At 36.4% G+C, this 20492-nt stretch overlaps 1 protein-coding gene and 1 pseudogene across 1 annotated transcript; both read left to right on the forward strand.

Moving 5' to 3' along the window:
* The first annotated feature begins 4786 nt into the window (after nucleotides 1-4786).
* On the forward strand, nucleotides 4787-6106 carry LOC120327000 (nicotinamidase pseudogene; annotated as a pseudogene).
* A 375-nt stretch (nucleotides 6107-6481) lies between these two features.
* On the forward strand, nucleotides 6482-19960 carry LOC120326914 (uncharacterized). Its single transcript, XM_078111535.1, has 5 exons — nucleotides 6482-7893; nucleotides 9894-10036; nucleotides 13089-13219; nucleotides 14934-15000; nucleotides 16233-19960. The coding sequence occupies exons 1-5, from the start codon at nucleotides 7820-7822 to the stop codon at nucleotides 16364-16366; spliced, it is 549 nt and encodes a 182-aa protein (XP_077967661.1). The 5' UTR covers nucleotides 6482-7819; the 3' UTR covers nucleotides 16367-19960.
* Nucleotides 19961-20492: the final 532 nt, after the last annotated feature.

Below are 20492 nucleotides of genomic sequence, written 5' to 3' on the forward strand. Positions count from 1 at the left end.
TGGCTTTTAATTCAAACATTGTGAACCTTTTTTGGTTGCCGTGTGTTAAAGTCGGAAACGAAATTTAGATTAAGATTTTTCATATTTAACCTGTTGAGAGGAAAAGCGATAAGGCAGTGGTTCCCAATCTATTATGGCTCGTGGCCTGCTTACGTAGGCTTTCAGCACTCACGAAACCCCCTGTTTAATATTCCAGTGGTATTCATATTGTTATTAAGATTGGTAGATTCCAAATTCCTTTATGTTCAAACAATCCCTGCTCAACAAAGTGAAATCACCCCATGGAATAACCTTATCAAGCAATGAAACTAGGAAGAGCAGGAAGTTTTCTTGTGAAGAGTAAAATCAGTTTTGCGCCCAACATGGTGGCCCCTCCCAACTGCTCTGTGGGCCCCGGGCCTCCGGTTGGGGACAGCTGCGATGAGGCTTCTTGTCGTGTCGTCACTCCACGTTGGATATGGTGTTCGTGAAATTACCAATTCATCATTTCAGATGCATGGACTTGGACTTAAGTAGTGGCGAATTTACAAGTTTATTTTGACCTCATAGTAAGCATAATAGGCGATAAAATAATTGATAAAAACGAATTATGAAATCAGGAGAGCAAAGTAAGCTTTAAAATGGGAGCACCAAGATGGCGCACAACCTGATAACTCCAACCTGGTGCACATACTATGTTCAGGTTGTGCGTCATCTTGGTTCACATATCAAGAGAACACCTTAAAACGTACAGATTTTAGATTGAAAGGTGTTGTCAAAGAAATTGGTGCGTGTTCGCTCACACCTACACAAACATAAAATCACGAGACATAATAAAATGAGAAGAGAAAATAAAACGAAGGAACATAAAATATATTGCATAGTGAAAAAGAAAAATATACAAACAAATAAAAACCAAATCAAAAATTTTGCCACAACATATCAATAATTTTGTGAGAATTGCCAAATTGTATATCGAATTAGTTAACAGGAGTTATATTGGTGGGCTGGACCGCTTTACTCGCAAAATTAAAGCCAATACCATAGCCGGCCTATAGGGATGGGACGAGTCCGGCATTACAGGGATTCGACGAATCCGAGTAATAGGTTAAAGACTCGAATCGAATCCTCCGAGTCCGTGACGTCACAATGTAAAAGCAGCAAAACACTTTTTGACCATGCTACTGCATCGTGCGCTCACAAACATACGTCGTAGCTCATATTTTTTGCCTAATGGTTCCGCAGATAGCTATTGAATCATTTCAAAAATATATTTTTCCTCTCATTTGGCGGCCATAATGCAAACGTAAACGTGGGTCAATGTGCGCCTTGCCTATGAACTGGATTTCCAGCCCACCCCCTTGCGTCAATTGTGGGCGGCTATTCAGAAATTCTTGCATGTCAGTATGAAAGACAAAAAGATTTTGACTACAATGTTTTCCCATAATTCCAGATATTTCTAGCCGTAAACTTACTATGTCGCGTGCGCAAATGGTAGAAAAATGCCACTCGTCGTCAATACAATGTGGTACATCTGCTTGCAATTTAGTAGTTCATGTAAACGTTCTAATACTCTCCATGCTTTCCATTGCTCCCTTGCTAGAGAAAGTATTGTACGTAATAAACTCGATTCGAAAGAGGTATTGATGAGATTCCCCATTGGGTTAATCAAGAGAACGTTTCATTTTTACGCGAATCAAAAACTCAGCAATATTGCGCTAACACATATTTTATTGTGTACCACATGTATACCAAAAAGGATAGATAGTTTGAAGGCGACTGGCGCAACATCATTGTTATAAGCGATCAATAGTTTTTAACTTGCGTTATATTATCTGGATATACGTCGTAGTTTTTATTAGGAGTGTTATAATACACACGGGGATATTGTTACAGATCTCACCTTAACGGAGATTATCTCTAATTTTAAGAAGTGAGACAAATCGGTCATGAAATGTGGAATTTGATGGGAAAAAAATGAGTTGGGCATTTTCGAATACCTGATAATTTCAGAATCGAATCGAATATTTTTTTCGAATCAAATACTCGGAAGATATGTATTTGTATGTAATTTTCCTAGTGGAGTGGGTCCTCCAAACACATAAATTAATGAAAACATAGAATCTATCACTCAGGCAGCTCGTCGAGTATTCACACACAAGAGTCGTATGTCAGACTTACAATTTAAAATGTGGTTTCAATAAAAAAACTTGTAGAATTCACCTCGACGTTTGATAGACAGAAAAAAATAGCCGCATTTCGAATTCTCGTCTGGACCGATTCGACTATGTCCAGCTGAAGCAAAAATAGGCGTTTCAAGATTAAAATTATTGATTTCGTCAGGTTCACTAAATCATATCGGACATTCTTTCGTTCAATGACATTTTTTTAATGAATTCAAAATGTTCTATCGAAATATTATTTTCTCCAAAGGGAAACTATGGCGATCGCAGTTTATTTCATTATTCACGGCGTCGTTTCCACGGCTATACTTACGTTACCTGGGAAAATTTTCAAATACTTTGAGTTACGCAAGTTGAGCGCAACAATGTTGTGAGACGTTACACGGTTTTCCATCATGAGATTCCATCAGACATTCTTTCGTTCAATGACATTTTTTTATTGAATTCAAAATTTTCTATCGAAATATTATTTTGTGCAAAGTGCAACTATGACGATCGGAGTTTATTTCATTATTCACAGCGTCGTTTCCACGGCTACACTTACGTTACGTGGGGAGATTTCCTCAAATACTTTTAGTTACGCAAGTTAAGCGCAACAATGTTTTGAGACGTTACATGGTAACTGATTCAAGAATGAACGTGCGATCATTTTAGCCTAGTCCGCCCTCTAATTACTGAAGCTAATTGCCCCAGTGCAGCGCGATTCCAAGCGGAAGGCCGGCAAAGCCCACAAAAATTTGCAGAATTGGACAGCCAAAAGCCCAGAATAGGCGTCGGGTTTTCTAAATCTCATTATATATTAATACTTTGTCCAGTTCCAGTTTTTCTTGAATTTAAAATTTTTCGCCCTCCAGGGGGCAGGTTTGCGGGTCGAAATACTCATTCTCTACTGACCCGCTAAATGTTACGGCCTAATTTGGAAGTTAGATATTTCAGACCTCCATTGAAAATTGTTGGCTACGCGCCTGATGTAATATTTTTTCCAAAGCGGAACTATGGCGATCGGAGTTTGTTTTCACTTTCATGATTCGCGACGTCGTTTCCACGACAACACTTACGTTGCGTCAAATTTGCTCGAGTACTTTTAGTTCCTTGAGTTAGGCAAAGCGGGCGCAACTGTTTTGTGAGACGTAATACGGAAATTGTTCTAAAAATGGACGTGCGATAATTTCAGTTGAGTTCCGTATGTTCACACTCTTTCCAATAATTACTACCGTGTTTCCCCGGAAATAAGACAGGGTGTTATTTCTATTTTTTTTTTTGAAATATAGCTCCAGGGCTTATTTTTGGGTGGATGTCTTTTATTTTCATTTATCAAAAACAAAATTACAGAGTACAGAATTAAAAGATTTTCAAATATACAAATTATGAAAACCGATATCCATTTACTTATAAATAACACGTTTTTATTCAAAATGACTGCTAAACATAGATTATAAATTATTTGAAACGCGTAAGAGAGATTTCTTACTATCGACTAAGTCAAAAAAAAATTCGCGCTATCGACTAGATCTTATTTTAGGGGGAAGGCTTATAATAAAATAATTTTCAAAATTCAGGGTAGGTACTATTTTCGGCACTCTGGAACTATTCGTATCCAAGATGACTCACAAACTGAACAACCGTAACCTGGTACACAAACTATGTTCAGGTTGTGCGCCATCTTAGTACGAATACTTCGGGAGCACCCATTTTTCAGACTAGGTCCTATTTTCGGGAAAACACGGTATGTACCCATGAAACACCTAGAACTAAGTACCGTGATGCAGCATGATTTCAAGCATGGAAAGATAAAGAAAGCAATATTTAGCGCGATTTGTTATCGCGACTGCCATCGGCATGCCCGAAGTCTCGTTTGAGTATAATTGATTTGATCAATGAACATGTATGTATGCTGTTGATTTGATCAATGATACGTAACGACATGTCATTGTTTAATACAATTTGTTCTGAAAGGCACATATCAAAAACACAAATAAAAAGTCACGATGAATACATGTGTACGGCCCAAATGAATACAAACAAATAAAGGAATCAAATAAAAGGACCGGGACTGGTAACCAGATGAGAGGCCGTAGTTCGCCATATGATTAAGCCGTCTTGTCGGCTCTCCTCTCCCCCAAGATAAATATGTAAATCTATCTATCCTGAATAAAAATAGACACAGTAAAATAAATCCACGCGTACGTGTTGTCATGGAAGGAGAATCAAATATCGGCTATGCAGTAGGCCCACTTGAAAAAATATACTCGCGGCCGCTTCCATAATTAGTTACCGAAAACTTAAAGTCATGCTTAGGTCTCAAAACAAGTATATAGCATTTATTATCAATTTTGCTGTTTCAAACTCCTCAAAAAATGTTAGAATTCCCCATTTTATTACATTACTGTTCGGGCTCGTTTACTACAAAGGTGAGCTGGCGCGTGTTTCATATCTTGAACTTTTTGCCACAGTTAATTAGCCTCTTTGAATCTTATAAGAAACACTTGCTGATATTTTATTGCGCAATTTTATTTAGCATAAGATTCAATATATCTATCAAATCTATTTTTTTCCAAACTATGGCGAGTTGAGTTCATTTCCTCTTTCCGTGGTTTAGCGTCGTTTCCGCAGCGACACTGACGTTGCGTGACAGATTTTAGTTCCGCGAGTTACGCAAAGCAGACGCAACTGTTTTGTAATACGCGACAAGGTTGTTAATTATTACTAAATGTTTTTGTGTTTGTATATTTTCGAGAGAAAGAAAAACGCTGTCGATATATAAATATGTGCGGAAATTGGCTGACACGAGCATTTACTAGTCTAGGTTTTCAGGGCTGGCCAACAAGGATGTTTTCTCACTCAAACGGAAATGCTACAAAAAAGACAGCACTGATCGTCGTCGACGTTCAAAATGATTTTATTTCTGGATCACTGGCACTGTGTAACTGCCCTTCAAAACATAAGGGGGAAGAAGTTGTGCCGAAAATTAATGAGCTTGTGAAATTGCCGTTCTGGGATTTGGTGGTCTATTCAAAAGACTGGCACCCTCCAAATCACATCTCATTTGTGTCTAACACTCATTTATTTCATCCCCATATGGACAACAAATGTGATCTTACCAATCCTTGCGTTTTTGACCATGTTATTTATGATGTTGATAGCACCGTCGTGGAGCAAGACCTGTGGCCTGTACATTGTCTACAGAACTCAGAAGGAGCTGAATTCCATAAGGATTTGAAAATTGTGGAAGGAGGTGTAGTTGTACACAAAGGCTTGAATCCAAACATAGATTCCTATTCTGCTTTTTTCGATAATGGTCGACGCTCTGAAACTATTTTGCAATCAGTATTGAGAGATAACAGGATTTCAACAGTGTATGTGTGTGGACTAGCGACAGATGTTTGCGTAAATTTTACAACTTTTGATGCTCACAGCCTTGGGTTTGAAACGTATATTATCGAGGACTGCTGTCGTGGAGTACACGAAGAAAATATCGAAAAAACTTTCAAAGACATGAAGGAAGCAGGGATTAAAGTTGTAACTAGTGAGGATGTTCCAAAAAACAAAGAAACTCAGAGCTAATATTGGACTTTTCAATATAATTCCATGTATGATACAATTTCCAGAATTTTAAGCTTGAAAAACTGGGTATCAAGATGAAATATGAAAATCCTAATCTTTCTTTTGTTAGAAAGACTGGCAACTAGGATTTCATAAAATCAACAAAGAATATTTGAATAATCAACTTTAATAACTTAAACTGATAATTGAATCATAAGCAACGTTATTCGGTTATGGTTAGAATATCTTAGCTTTTTCTATTATACTTTTTATGCAGTAATGAATATGATTTCTTCTGTATATTTGTAATATTTGTTTGTTTGTTGTGTGTACTCTGTATATATTAATTACTTCTTGTGCACTCTCATGTAATATTTTATCACAGCGCTTGAGGTAAAAAGTTCCAATCTCGAAAAGCAATGCCACTAAGCCTTTTTCTTCACGTTAATAGATATAAATGTTTTTTTTTTTATTCATATATTTTTAGTGTATTATTACACTTCATGTAATATTTCGTAATACTTCTTCAGGATGAGTTCTATCATTTTCACAAAAGTAATGTCAGAAATATAAAACTCGACTTGGTTATTGTTATTCTGCCTACTGGCTTCAGGTGTGATTATGTAACTTTTCATGTCTAGTTTAAATTGGCATGTTCCTTGTCTAGTCAGTGGCGTGTCAAGTTTTTCTGCTGCCCTAAACGAGTTTCTGATAATGATGCCTGTTATAACTAACTTCGAAAATAATTTTGGGGAAAAACAATTTGTTGTTATACATGAGAATAAATAAATTGAAGGTCAAGTAAGAGTGAAATATTATTATTTAAATCACCAAGCTAATCAACAAACTCACCTTATAACGTGCTGTCTGGGCGGGTTCCTCCTTGCCCCTCCCCTCCCTCATTTATAGACACGCCACTGCGTCTAGTCTACATTGGCATGTCTTACGTCTAGTCTATATTGGCATGATTATATCTTCCTGAAAAGTAAAAATGTGGAATATGCAAATTTTATCTTGACTATTCTGTAATATCAATTTTGATTTCGACAATGGCTTTTAATTCAAACATTGTGAACCTTTTTTGGTTTAAAGTTTTCAGCAAATTTTAAATAGTTTTTTGAGTAATTGTCTTTTGAAATGTAAAAAAAGCATTTCACTGTATCATAAATATCAATTTTTCGTAATTTGTAACGCTTTTTAGACCCTCACAACTTTTAAAAACCCTCGCTTTCCCGCCTCCGATCAGACTCGCTAACTGATACAGTCTGACTCCAATAACAGCAATTTAAAGTTTCAGAACCCCCTCTCTCTGGCTACGCCCCTGAGCAGACAGATACCATGCTTCACTAAATTATTGAATTGTCCAATCATCTATCCCAGTGGTTCTCAACCTTTTTTTCTTTCGTGGCCCACTAAGTTTTTCGTGCTGGGGGGGGAAACTTCACGGAAAACATAGAATTCTTCCTGGAAAAATAGACACTGATAATAATTAGGCGAAAATTACCACCCTGTAACAAAAACATGATCATCCATTGCTATTACCATCAAATTTAACTAACTCTATCAGCAGCCAGCAATTTTTAATCTACCTTTGGCCCACTGAAAATGTTCCTGGGCCCAGCAGTGGGCCATGGCCCACCGGTTGATCTATTCTCTCCCATAGGCTCATTGATCCTAATTACTAATGCTCTCATACCCATATAGGAACTACTGTTGTTTGCCACTTGCTTAACATGATCTCACCACATAAAGAAATTCTCATAGAATTCAGTTCCTAACCGTGATTAAAATTATCGAGATCCAACTGCGAGACAGTATACCAAAGCGTAGCCAGCTCGAAATTTCAAGGGGGGGATTTCAAATTTTTTTCTGTATAATGACCTAAAAAGATGCCCACACGTGCATTTTGCACCGAACAAAGCCAGATAAAGTAGCCACTGATATATCTGCATTTAAAAAATATTGGGGGGGGGGATGTACCCTTATGCCCCCCTATTACTATAGTAGCACCCCTCATAGTAATAATATATCATGCCGCTTAGATTTCTTATTTTTGTGTCTTGTATATTTTCAATATATTCCTGTATTATTAGTAATATAGAACACGAAGAAATATGTGGTTTTATTTCTATCCTCACATACTGTTTCACATGACGAGATGGTTCCCAAAGAATAACAGAGTCAAATTGTAAGTATTTTTGGGTAGGCTATTCATGTAGTATGTGAACCAAGATGACGGACACCGAAACGTATGTGTGCCAGGTTATGGTTAAGCTATAATTTCAGTTACAAATACTACGGAAGTCACTTTGCTAGTCTCTGAACTCGTAATAGATCTCCTAACATGGTACACATGCTACGCTCCATTGTCCGCCATCTTGGTGCACATACTACTGGAGCACGGTATTGATGGAATGAATCTAAAGTCTGAGATATTTTTTATCCATCTTATTTTAACTTTGATAAACAATTGACTAATGCAGTTTTTTATTGTTATATTCATCCTTTAATAGCAGCAATACGCCATATGTTGTCACAGCTAGATAACTTCTTGAGGTTTTCTGTGACTCCCTTTATCTGTGAATAACAAAATACTTTGCTTCTGTTTGTAAATGTGTTTTTAATTTTAACATGGTGATGAATATATATTACTACTACTACTTTGAACATAGGATAGGATTTACATATTTATTCCGGGGGAGAGGAAAGCCGATAAGACTGCTTAAACATATGGCGAACCACGGCCTCTCGTCCGGTTACCAGTCCAGGTTTGGGTATGGAATTAGTTAGCCAGTTATTTGTTTTCGGAAGCATGGACTTGGTGGAGGAAGCCGTAACCGACCAGCGGTCACGTGAACCACCCTACGGCGGCGAGGAGTCCAGCAATCCTCTTGCACATGATCATCCCCGCATGGGATTCGAACCTGCTATCCCACAAAGGGTAATCAGAGATGTGGTGGCGTGCGTATTCCTAACGCTTAGCACGATGCGCCACACCGCCGAGCAATTTGAAACAACTTGAGACCCTCTTCAGTAGGCTTTTAGCACTTGTGGCCCTTTGTTTATCATTCCAGTGGTATTTATAGTGATATTTTGATTGGTAGATTCCAAATCTCGGACCTCCTGAAGTATGCGCATCAAGATGGCGCACAACCTGAACTCGGGTTGTGTACCAGGTTAGGGTTCAGGTTATGCGACATCTTGGTGCGCATACTTCAGAAGTACCCAAATCCCATTATGTTCAAACAATTCATGATTAACAAAGTGAAACCACCGCGAGTAATAACCTTATCATACAATGAAACTAGGAGGAACGAGGAGTCTTCTTGTAAGAGTGAAATCATTTTTTGTGTGGCATTGTGGCCCCCCTCTGACTGCTCTGCGTTTGAGAACCGCTATGCTCGTATCTTCGCAAAAAAGTGATGCTAGTTGTTGCAAAAACTTTAATGTTATGAATTCAATATTGAAAATAAAGAATTTTTGCTTTCATCCCTGTCTTTGGGAGGTTTGATGATATACCTATTTTATTATCAAACAAAATAGGGGGCTCCCGAAGTATGCAAACCAAGATGGCGGACATCGGAATGTAATATGTGTACTAGGTTAGGGTTAGGCCATAATTTTAGGTATAAATACTACGGGAGGCTCTTGGCTAGTCTTCGAACTGATAATAGGACTAAAATTGGAAAAAAATTATCGCCTAACCCTAACCTGTTACCCATGTTACGTTCCGATGTCCGCCATCTTGGTTCGCCGCATACTTCGGGAGCACCCAAAATAGGGTGTCCATAAATTCTTAAAAAAAAATTAAAATTGCAAAGGGAATTTATCAATACCATAATATATAGCCTAGTTTTAGCTCTCACAGATGTATTGAATGGAGTAAAAATACTTAAACAATTACTGATTGAAACAACAAACCTGGTTAAGATAGATTGAGAACTTACTTCATAGCAAAATTGAAATTGTGAAGGGGAACTTATGGACACCCTGTATATATATATATATATATATGTGTTTTTTGCATGCATAAGTGTAAATTAATTAACACTGGAATCTTTTTGTGAGATACTTCAATTTCGGAAAAGTAAAACGGCCACTGGTTGATTGTGACTTTATGGATACCCTGTATTATTTTATTCTTGTTTTGTAAAGTTGAAATATTAATCTCATAAATTTTATTTTCAGTCGGATACTTGCACTCATTATTTCTTTGTCGTTGTTGATTCCCGAGTTGTATATTCTGTTGCTGCCAAGGTCGGAACGAGCGTGCGAACAACCCTTGCTTTCTATATTAGTGGCCAGCACTATTTTCCTGTTCTTCACTGTCGGTAAGGGAGATTTGATTGTTATAATATCAGTTTAGTAAATAGTTGCTCAAGGCAGGGGTGTGTAACCCGTGGGCCAAATACGGCCCTCTGGGAAAATTTATGCGGCCCAACCAATTTATCTATGATGTTACAATGCCCAACAGCTTGATTGTGCGACGAGAACAACGCATGTCACAAAATCAATAACCAACATTGTTATGCCTGCAACTAATAGATATATAAAAGTGCGACCCACGGTTTTACCCAGTTATTTGTATCTGGTCCTCCTGTAGTGAAGGTTGCACATCCTCGGCTCAAGGCAAAAAGAAAGAATTTATTTGTAGGGGCTCCTGAATTCAGTGAGGAAAGGTTGCGCTTGAACTACCAATTTTACCATGAATCTGACTTTTTAGGTTCAAGCGTTTTTGGTTCAGCATTGCCGAACTAATTTATTACACACTGGGTGATATAGTGCAGTGATTCTCAACCTTTTTTTCAAGGTACCCAAATTTTTTAAAAGATAATTTTTTGTAAAATCTCAAGACACAAGGATATGTTTAAATACTAAACGACATGTAATACATTTTGACAGCAAAATTACGGTAAATGACTAATATAAACAATCATTTTTATATAACATTTATTTCCCCACAGTAACTTTTAAGTTTTTGTTAAAGAAACAAGCGACCCAAGAAAATTCCAAGTTGGCCCAGTTTTGGGTCGTGATAGGTTGGGAAACACTGATGTATGTATGTTTATTCGTCTCGTAAAAGCAATATAAAATAATTAGTAGTTATTAGGGCTGTCCAAAATCGAATAATTTTTTGATTCGAATCGAATCGAATATTTTCGCCGAATCGAACCGAATAATCGAATATTATTGCGCAATATTTAATCTGTCTCTATAAACGCCTGCCCTTCGATGTTGTGGTAACGTATGTGCAGTTACATCTTACTTACTGCTGGTATTTTGCAATACAATGTTTTTAGATTTATGAAAGGAGATCACTCGCTTGTATGGACTGGTCAAAAAAATTGGAGAACTCCAAAATTTGGGTCTCGAAAACTGTTGAGTGTTAAGAGTAAAAATTGCAATATTCAAAAATTGCAATCTCAATTTTGATGGATTCAGTTTTAATAGGACATGTAAAGCCTGTAGATGCTATTTTAATCCTATTCACTAGTCTTATGTTTTTTTGTGTAAATTCCAGCAAAATAATGACAACCATCAATATAGATAAAACTGTTGCTCAAGTTCAAAATTTCATTTAAAAATTCCAAGCTAGTTTGATGACAATATTATTTGATGACTATAATATTGTTAGTGTACAACAGCCATCAAAATGCAAGAGTGCAATTATTTGTCTTGGTATATAGATGGATAATACAGTAATGCTATCATAATAAATTACAAATTCCATTCAAAGAAGGTATTGCCATCATAAGGATCCCAAAACACCTGTTTCAGCTTTAACCCTTTCCGTGCGGTGGGCACGGATACGTACCAACGACAAAACTCGCTAGATTGCGGCGGGTACGTTGATGTACTCCACTGTTTTATTTAGCAATCGGTCGCAAACTGTTGGTCTAGTTTTTCCTGGTTTTAGTTTATTGACAAGAAGTCTTCTACGGGATTAACATAAGCGACGGTAAATCTCGCTTTCGTTCACGACTGGAATTTTATTTGCGGTGGAACGAGGGAGTGTTTTTGAAATTTTTGAAATTTCGTTGTATTTTGGGTGGTAATAGAAGACATATTATCCCTTCCATCTACCAAAGTATTTTGAGTTAGATCACGAAATTGCTACAGCAATATTATGTTATTGTTTGCCAACCACGAAGCGGTAACAGTAAAGGATTCAGCGAATATTTCTATTTTTTATCACGTTTTGAAGTTTCAACTCCCAAGAAAAAAAAATGCTTTTTTTTTATCCGGTTTGTGACTCAGACCACCACTTTTGAAAAAAAATTTTTTTTTAATTGCCAATTGCAAGCTCTTCAAATAAGCTTTCCAACGAGCCGTCAGTGGGCAGCAGAGGATCATTAGTTTTTCGTTAGTAGATCGATCAGTTGTGGGGGTACAAATGCATAAAATCGGCGTAGCAAATACGATTATTCAATAAAAATCGCATGGAAAGGGTTAAGTTGCCTGTACCATGTTCCTATGATAACTAACTCGACAGCTTCAAATCTATTCTATTTATAGAACTATCGTTTTCTAAATTGTCTCCTTTTTCTCCGTGTTCTCTCTCAAAAACGTCATGACCAATTATAACTTGTTATGATGACCATGTAGAAATGGCTAATCACGTGCCATTTCTAGTAATGACATTAGTAATGACATGTTTATCACAACATGAAGGCGAGAGAAATATCGGGAAACCAATTAAGCCGGGAGCGAAAGTGGTCTGAGCTCGGAGCGCCGCCGCTTGCCCGATGAAAAACATCCCGTAAGGGTGGTTTCCGCTTCATGTACCGGTACCTAATTTTAGCGATTCGAAAATTAGCTGAAAAACGATTCGAATAATTTGCGATTCGATTTCGAATATTTGGTTCGCTTGGACAGCCCTAGTAGTCATAAATACTGAAGACGGGATGTATGCACAAGACCATACTGGCCTAAAACACGAATGAGCGGCATACACCCCTTTTGATATGTATAAATTATAATAAGGTAAATCAAATACGTATAATATGGTCCCTTATACAGACAGTTGTGCAAGAAGGGTAGGTGGGTGTGGTAACAGAGGTAACGGTGGAGTATACATGTCCCTGATGTGCATTCTTGGGAGCTTCATGGGTGAAGCGCTATAACTTTGCTGTGATGGCATCACAGATTACAAATTTCTGGTTCAAATCTCATGCCCGCCATCTCGTCAAGGGTGTGATAAACTGGGGAGGCACTGAGGTAGTGACAAATCGATTTAGCTCGTTATAAATAATAGCAGCTTTTCATAGGGTCACATAATCAGTTTCTTGTACAGGCCTTGTTCGGAGCAAAAGTCATAAATAAGCGTTAAATTAAAAAAAATATTTATTTTTGGCTATCGTGACTCTTTTATATATTACACAGGCTTTGGGACTCTCTTCACTTTGTTTGAGCCGATACCGAGAATAGTGAATTTGGCATTTCACGTATTCGGAATCCTTTCCTTCATTCTTGGGCTTGTAACAACAGTTTATACGTTTCAAGCTACTGCATGTGTAAGTATTCGAATTATATTTAAAATTATCAATGGATAGTCTTTTCAATGATCTCATTATTATCCTGGGGGTGAAGAAAGCTATAAGACGGCTTAATCATATGGCGAACCACGGCGTTTCGTCCGGTTACTAGGATTAGTCAGCCAGTTATTTGTTTTCGGAAGCATGGACTTGATGGTGGAGGAAGATGTAACCGACCAGCGGTTATGTGAACCACCTTACAGCGACGAAGGAGTCCAGCAATCGTCTTGTACATAACTATCCTCGCATGGGATTTCAACCTGTGAACCCTAATTAACCTAATGCTTAGTATGATGCGCCACACCGCCGAGCCTATAACATGCCCATCAAAATCGGCTTGTAGGATGGTTTGCTTCGGAAAAGCCGTATTGAATACAGAGAACACTCAGCACTTCATATAAGACAGAGTGTCCAAAAAATTTTGCATGATTTTATAGTATTAACAATCAAAGTTTAAATAAATTTTATTGTATGATAAATGAGAACTACAAGCATAATAAGAATTGTTTATAAACACAAAGACAAAGATGTTTTCAAGTGTTCTCACTATGAACTCGGGCAAAGTTTTTTAGACACGCTGTAAATGAGAATAAGTTCATTTTGACTCCATGATCAGCATATCAGGGGATAAAATAATCAATAAAAACATTTAGAATTTAGATTCTACCAAATTGTACCGAAAATTTGATTATCTGTATTCTAAAAAGTGACAACTAGATAATTTGGCTGACATAGGTGAAACACCCATTTTATAAATTCAGATCGATAATTCAATTCATGCTTTCACTTAGACAAATATTTACTCTTGCCATGTATTGTATAGGACTGGTATTCGTTTGCCTTGTCAGATTATTTGTTCTGAGCACACAGACTTGTATTCTCTGGGTTCTGGATGAATGAACACTCAAAATACAGAGCTCAAGCTTAATTGATGTTCAGTCTCGCTTTTTTTACTTCCAACCTTATCATGTCTCGATGATTGTATGAGTGTGTGTGTGCGTGCGTGCTTTAATTTTTAATCATTAATCAATCATTTATTCGTCGTCACAAAAACATCAAATGCACAAAAAATTGGTACAGGAAATAAATATAATAATAATGATATTTGTGCGACAGGAGTCGCGAAGGACCATATTAGGTCTTCAAGCAGCGACACCTAAAGCGCTGTCACTGGTTCAGTGTAAAAAAATAACTACATTTGCTACAAACATTGACTATGCAATAGTCGTTATGGTGAACATATTTTGAATCATTGAAAAAATTCGCAGCAAACACAACTTCACTAAAATCATATAATAGAAAAAAAAAAAGAAAAACAACTCAAGTATAAATTTATAAAAAAGGCATATTTGGATAAATGTATATAAGTTATATAAAGAACAAACGACAAGCGAGGGGAAAATGGTGACAGTGATTAATTGAATAGAAGTTATTTTTCAGTTATTTTTTTTCTATTATTTTATCGTCTACTGCTGATTATGGAGTCGAAATAAACTTATAGGCCTTATTTATTATTGGTCTATAATGTATTTGCAATGGCATTACAACCCTTTGCAATGCCCAGAATAATGATATATATTTACTTCGTTACTGTTTGCTATGGTTATGCAGCTTGGTATTCTGGGATTTCTTGGCCTACTGCTTTAATCACTTAGCCATTACTAATTTGAGTTTATTAAATAATATTTTTCAGTCTGAAACAACTACAGAACTGTACTATTGGTGTTATGTCAGCACAATACTAACTCTCATATGCACAGGTAAGTTGTGTCACTGTATGTAAGAATAATAATAGACACAGTTTCAGGCTTATGGGCAAGAAAGCTGACATGAGAATAGTTATTTTTTGAATTTGGTAAATTCAATGGTATTTTTTAGATTTGAATTACGATAGAAATATCTTTTTTTTTGTAGGGTCAATTGTTCTAGAATTCTTTCATGTAATATATTTTGATTCTGAACATTTCAAATAGATTATTTTGCACAATCAGTGACAATCTGAATTTTTAAATCTGATCTTTTCGAATAGCATTTTTTGGTTGGATCGAACTAAACTGCAAACAAACAGATCCTGTCAAGTAAAGAATATAATCGTCAATGCAGCTGTTTTGTTAATATAATTCAGTGAAGCGTCGCGGGCCGGGCCGAATTATACCACATCCGGCCCGCGGGCCATAGTTTGCCAACCCCTGCTTTATTGAGTTACGATAGGACTTACATAATTAGAGAAGAACCGATAGGACGGCTTAACCACAGCCTCTTGCCCCGTCACCAGTTCATTTCGGGTATGGGATTAGTTAGCCAAGTTTTGAGGTTGAATTGTGCTATGCTGTTTCCCTCATCACAAAATACTTGTAGATGAGTTTCCTCCGCTTGGCTCCTAGCGTCTGCAGTTACCTCAACAAAACTATTGTTTGGTCACACCTTCTCTCACTAAACAAGCATCTGGAACAATTACCTAGTGAAGTATTGCCATGTCTGGAGTGGAGTGTTAACTGAAAATCCCTGCCAGGTTCCAGTCTCCAGGGTTAAATATGAAATTCCACTACTAGGGCCGGGCATTTCAAATCGAATAGTAAATTATTCGAATCGGTTCAGAGCGAAATTTTGAATCGCCGCCATCTTGTTTTTTTTTCTTTCTCCCAATGGTCGAGATGAAAAATTTTCAATTTTTTTTATTGAAGCCATATTTTCTCAATTCTGACATATAACTCTTTTCTGTAGTGAGTTATTGATGAAAACATGTTTTTTATTGTGTGTGAACGCTCAGCAATCTGCCTGAGTGATGTATTCTGTGTTTTCAGTAATTTATGTGTCTGGAGGACCTAATACAATAAGAAAGTTACATACAATTTTTTATCGCCCAAGTATTCGAGATTCGATTTGAAAAAAATAAACGATTATGAAATTATCAGGTATTCGAAAATGCCCAGCCCTACCCACAAGTCAACTAAAAATTATTCATTCAAAATAACTATCTTTTACTTTCCAGGTTACTTCGTACTTGTTGCACCGTTCTGGATAATTGAAGCTTGGAAACCTTACTCTGTCCTTCATGAGAAAGCAAGACAAGGCATCTGCTATGAACCTACATTGTGCTGCTCTTGTTTATGGCATGTAGTGTGAGGATAAGGGGGGACTGAGGGGCTTTTGTGACCCAAAGTGTGGGTGTGACAATAAGACTATGGTTTCTCTTAATTTCTAAAAGTACTTCATCGCATAATTGATTAAATTTTTTAACATGATTTTGTACTCATCCACTGTAAAAATGGTCTAAGCAGTTCCCTTCTGTATCGATCTTCCTAATGAGAAAACTAAATAAGGAATTATGGTCATGGGGACTTTGGGGATCATGATTGCATGTGTGATAATTAGTCTAAGGTTTTTGATTTTCTGATAATATAAAAGTCTATAATTTGTAATTGAATTTACAGTTTCTATTCACTGTTAAAAATAACGATGGATGAAATTGATATTTTATGAGCAGTTTTACAGAATATGTTTTGGAAATTACTAGGATTTCGCTATGATAAAAAAAACTCAAGGTATTCAGAATTATTTACGGTAATCAAATTTTTTGTCAATTTAGGGTTATCTCCACAAACCTACCTTTTAAAAAACTAATTCAATCCATTTTCTTATTATTAAGTAACCCCTAAGGTTCCATTACATTTGAACCCACGACAATTTCACCTGTATACTATTGCGCCTATTAAAATTTTTTTTGTTTTATGGATATTTGAACCCATACTAACCCTAACCCATGGATTTTAGCACCCGCATATAAATTGAAACGACGAATATACGGGTGCAAATGTATGAGTTCAAATGTACGTGGGTTCAAATGTACGGTCACCACACCTAAGTCCATCTTTTTCTCTGCTAGTGTGTGCATATGCTGTATTTCTTCAAGTCTTGCAAAATCATGGCAGTCTCAAATAATTTAGCAATTACCAGTCTATCCATTTTATATTTTTTAAACGCAGTATTTTTCTATCATTTTTTTTATTTTTATCATTATACCGAAGTCTCAATGCTAAACAGATGGTACTATCTTGTTATTGCACCACAACTAATATTCTGGTCCGCTCCATCTCCCACCCTGTTTTAGATATGTTAAGAAGAAGTTATTGCCCACCTTTCTTTGCTCAGGTCACAGTGGTTCTCAACCTTTTTTCTTTCATGACCCACTTTCGTTGCATAAAACTTCTGAGGCTCATTAACTTTCGCATGCAAAGGATAAACTAAACAAAAAAACAAAAAAATTCTTTTCCCAAAGACGTACTAAAGTATTCGAATATCTTTTTGGCTGATTTTCGAATGGTAGCCACTTTTCGCCGTAAACACGGTTTTTCGCTTTTGCGGGAATCTTCAAACGAAGTTTTGCGCTTTGTCGCATATTGTAATGACAATAAAATCGGCACTAGGGTTGTTTATATTCTGTGCAAGCGTGTGTTGCGACACCCTTGCACGATTGTGTGGTGGACATCGCCGCTATTCCCCTACACTGCTTCTAATTTACACATTCATTTTCTTTACGTCCAAAAATTGAAGATTATTTTATGTCGTAATTGTTATGATACCCAATAAATTGTCGCAAGTCGGAAAAACAAGTGAATTTATTAGAAAAAATAATTCATACTATTTCCCGCTTTTTGGCGAATAATTTTGTTAATGATAGATAAAATTTTCGACTTTTTACTAGGATGATTTTGTGTTGAGCAAAATATTCATATCCATGACCGATGCCAGCATATAAAATTATTATAAGGTATTAATTTAGTTATGTTTAACGTAACTTACTTATGGTTGTGTCCACAATCTGCGAGCATAAAATATGTGGTGAACTGTCCGATATTATTAATTTTTGATTCCTATTTTGATTCGTATTTACAAAATAATAAAAGTGTTATGATATTACTTTGTAATACTACGGGGATTTGTGGACATAAAATGTGTTAAAGTGCCCGAATATAATTAATTTTGATTCATATTCACAAAGTAATAAAAGTATTATTTCTCCTAAATACAAGGGCGATTGCATACGTAAAAACGTGTGGCAAAGTGCCCGAATATAATTAATTTTGATTGATATTCACAAAGTAATAAAAGTATTATTTCTCCTAAATACAAGGGCGATTGCATACGTAAAAACGTGTGGCAAAGCGCCCGAATATAATCAATTTTGATTCATATTCACAAAGTAATAAATGTATTATTCCTCCTAAATACAAGGGCGATTTGCATACTTAAAAACGTGTGGCAAAGCGCCCGAATATAATCAATTTTGAATCATATTCATGAAGTAATAAAAGTATTATTCCTCCTAAATACAAGGGCGATTTGTGGACCTAAAATGTGTGGCAAAGTGCCCGAATATAATCAATTTTGATTCATATTCACAAAGTAATAAATGTATTATTCCTCCTAAATACAAGGGCGATTTGCATACTTAAAAACGTGTGGCAAAGCGCCCGAATATAATCAATTTTGATTCATATTCACAAAGTAATAAAAGTATTATTACTTCAAAATACAACGGCGATTTGCATACGTAAAAAACTGTGGCAAAGTGCCCGAATATAATTAATTTTGATTGATATTCACAAAGTAATAAAAGTATTATTACTTCAAAATACAACGGCGATTTGTGGACTTAAAATGTGTGGCAAAGTGACTGAATTTAATTAATTATTGATTTCAATGCCTTGTCGTATTAATTTGAATCTAATTTAAACGTAACTCATGGTTGCGTCGACTGAAAAAAAATGAAAGCGTTACTATTCTAATATATATATCGCAGTAATCTGTGAATATGAAATGCCTGGTAATATAGCCTGTTATTCCATTGTTTATTGTATGCAAATTCTTTCATATACAATAGATAAGCGTATTTTACTTAATTTTACTTTCGAATGTACTCTAAATAGTGAACTCTTCGGTATTGGCCATCCCTGGCGTGCAACTACTGTTAAGCCTGTGACAAATGAATGTGCAGTCCGCGATTTCATCCAGTAATTTGTATCTGGCCTTCCTGTATTAAAGGTACACACCTCTGGCTTAGTAAGGCTTGGATAGTAACCCAGCCTGGGTATGATCAATGACTTAGTGATGGGACAATATCAGGACAGTAACCAGCTTCTAATTTACTTTGCAAGTAGCAACACACTGTCTCTTCTTTCCACTGTATTTTTCATTTCACATTTTTAGTTTGAATACACTGAATGCACCTATAATGATTTTTATGTTGTTGTGCATGGTAGTAATATGAGTGACATAACTTCTAATGTGTTTTGCAACTTTAATGTGAATATCAGTGGGGTTACGCAAAGCTAACCTTTCCTTGCTCAATGTCTTTGTGGAAGTGAATCTGTATGCGTGTAACGCAATGATGTCAAGAGTCTTGCTGCACACTAACACAAATGTATTTCTGTAACATTTCGCCTGACTTTAGTTTGAATTCAAGAAGATTTATTTGAGTTAAAGCTAGTCGGTTAGCAGTCGACGAGTCTTGCTGCACACTAACACAAATGTATTTCTGTAACATTTCGCCTGACTTTAGTTTGAATTCAAGAAGATTTATTTGAGTTAAAGCTAGTCGGTTAGCAGTCGACGAGTCTTGCTGCACACTAACACAAATGTATTTCTGTAACATTTCGCCTGACTTTAGGTTGAATTCAAGAAGATTTATTTGAGTTAAATATAATTTACCGAAGCATTCATTTATTGTCACACTGAGCGAGTTGTGTACAAAAATTCTCATTTCTAGAAAAGCTATCGCAGTCATGGCTCACCTAACTAAGGGCAATTAGCTCATTTGATTTGGCAAAATTGTAGATTTGACAATACATGACTAAGCCCTAGTCTGGTTTTCAAAATAAAAACACTGAAGTTTCAATGCTAAGTGAGGCGGATTCACAAGCTTTGCTATAGCTCACCAAATCTGCAGTATTGCGATTTTTCTCTGATGGCCCTGGAATTTCTAATTCCCAAGTTAGAGCCTATCAGCTAGGAAAACGTTGATTTTAAAGTCTTGAGGGTCTGAGAAGCGTTTCAAAGAAAGCGAAAAATTGCTGTGTATGATATAGAAAAATGCTTTTTTTTACATTTCTAGGGTTTCGATCCCCCTGTCCAGGGAACTATAGCGGCCCTTCCCCTAATCAAGCAATTAGTCTTAGATTATCCCTCAAACTAATACGCAAATCAGCGTAACACAGAGAAAAGAGTAAGGCAGGCAGGCAAGTTTGTTTTA

The sequence above is a fragment of the Styela clava genome, chromosome 4, assembly GCF_964204865.1.
Source record: "Styela clava chromosome 4, kaStyClav1.hap1.2, whole genome shotgun sequence".
Classification (NCBI taxonomy): Eukaryota; Metazoa; Chordata; class Ascidiacea; order Stolidobranchia; family Styelidae; genus Styela; species Styela clava.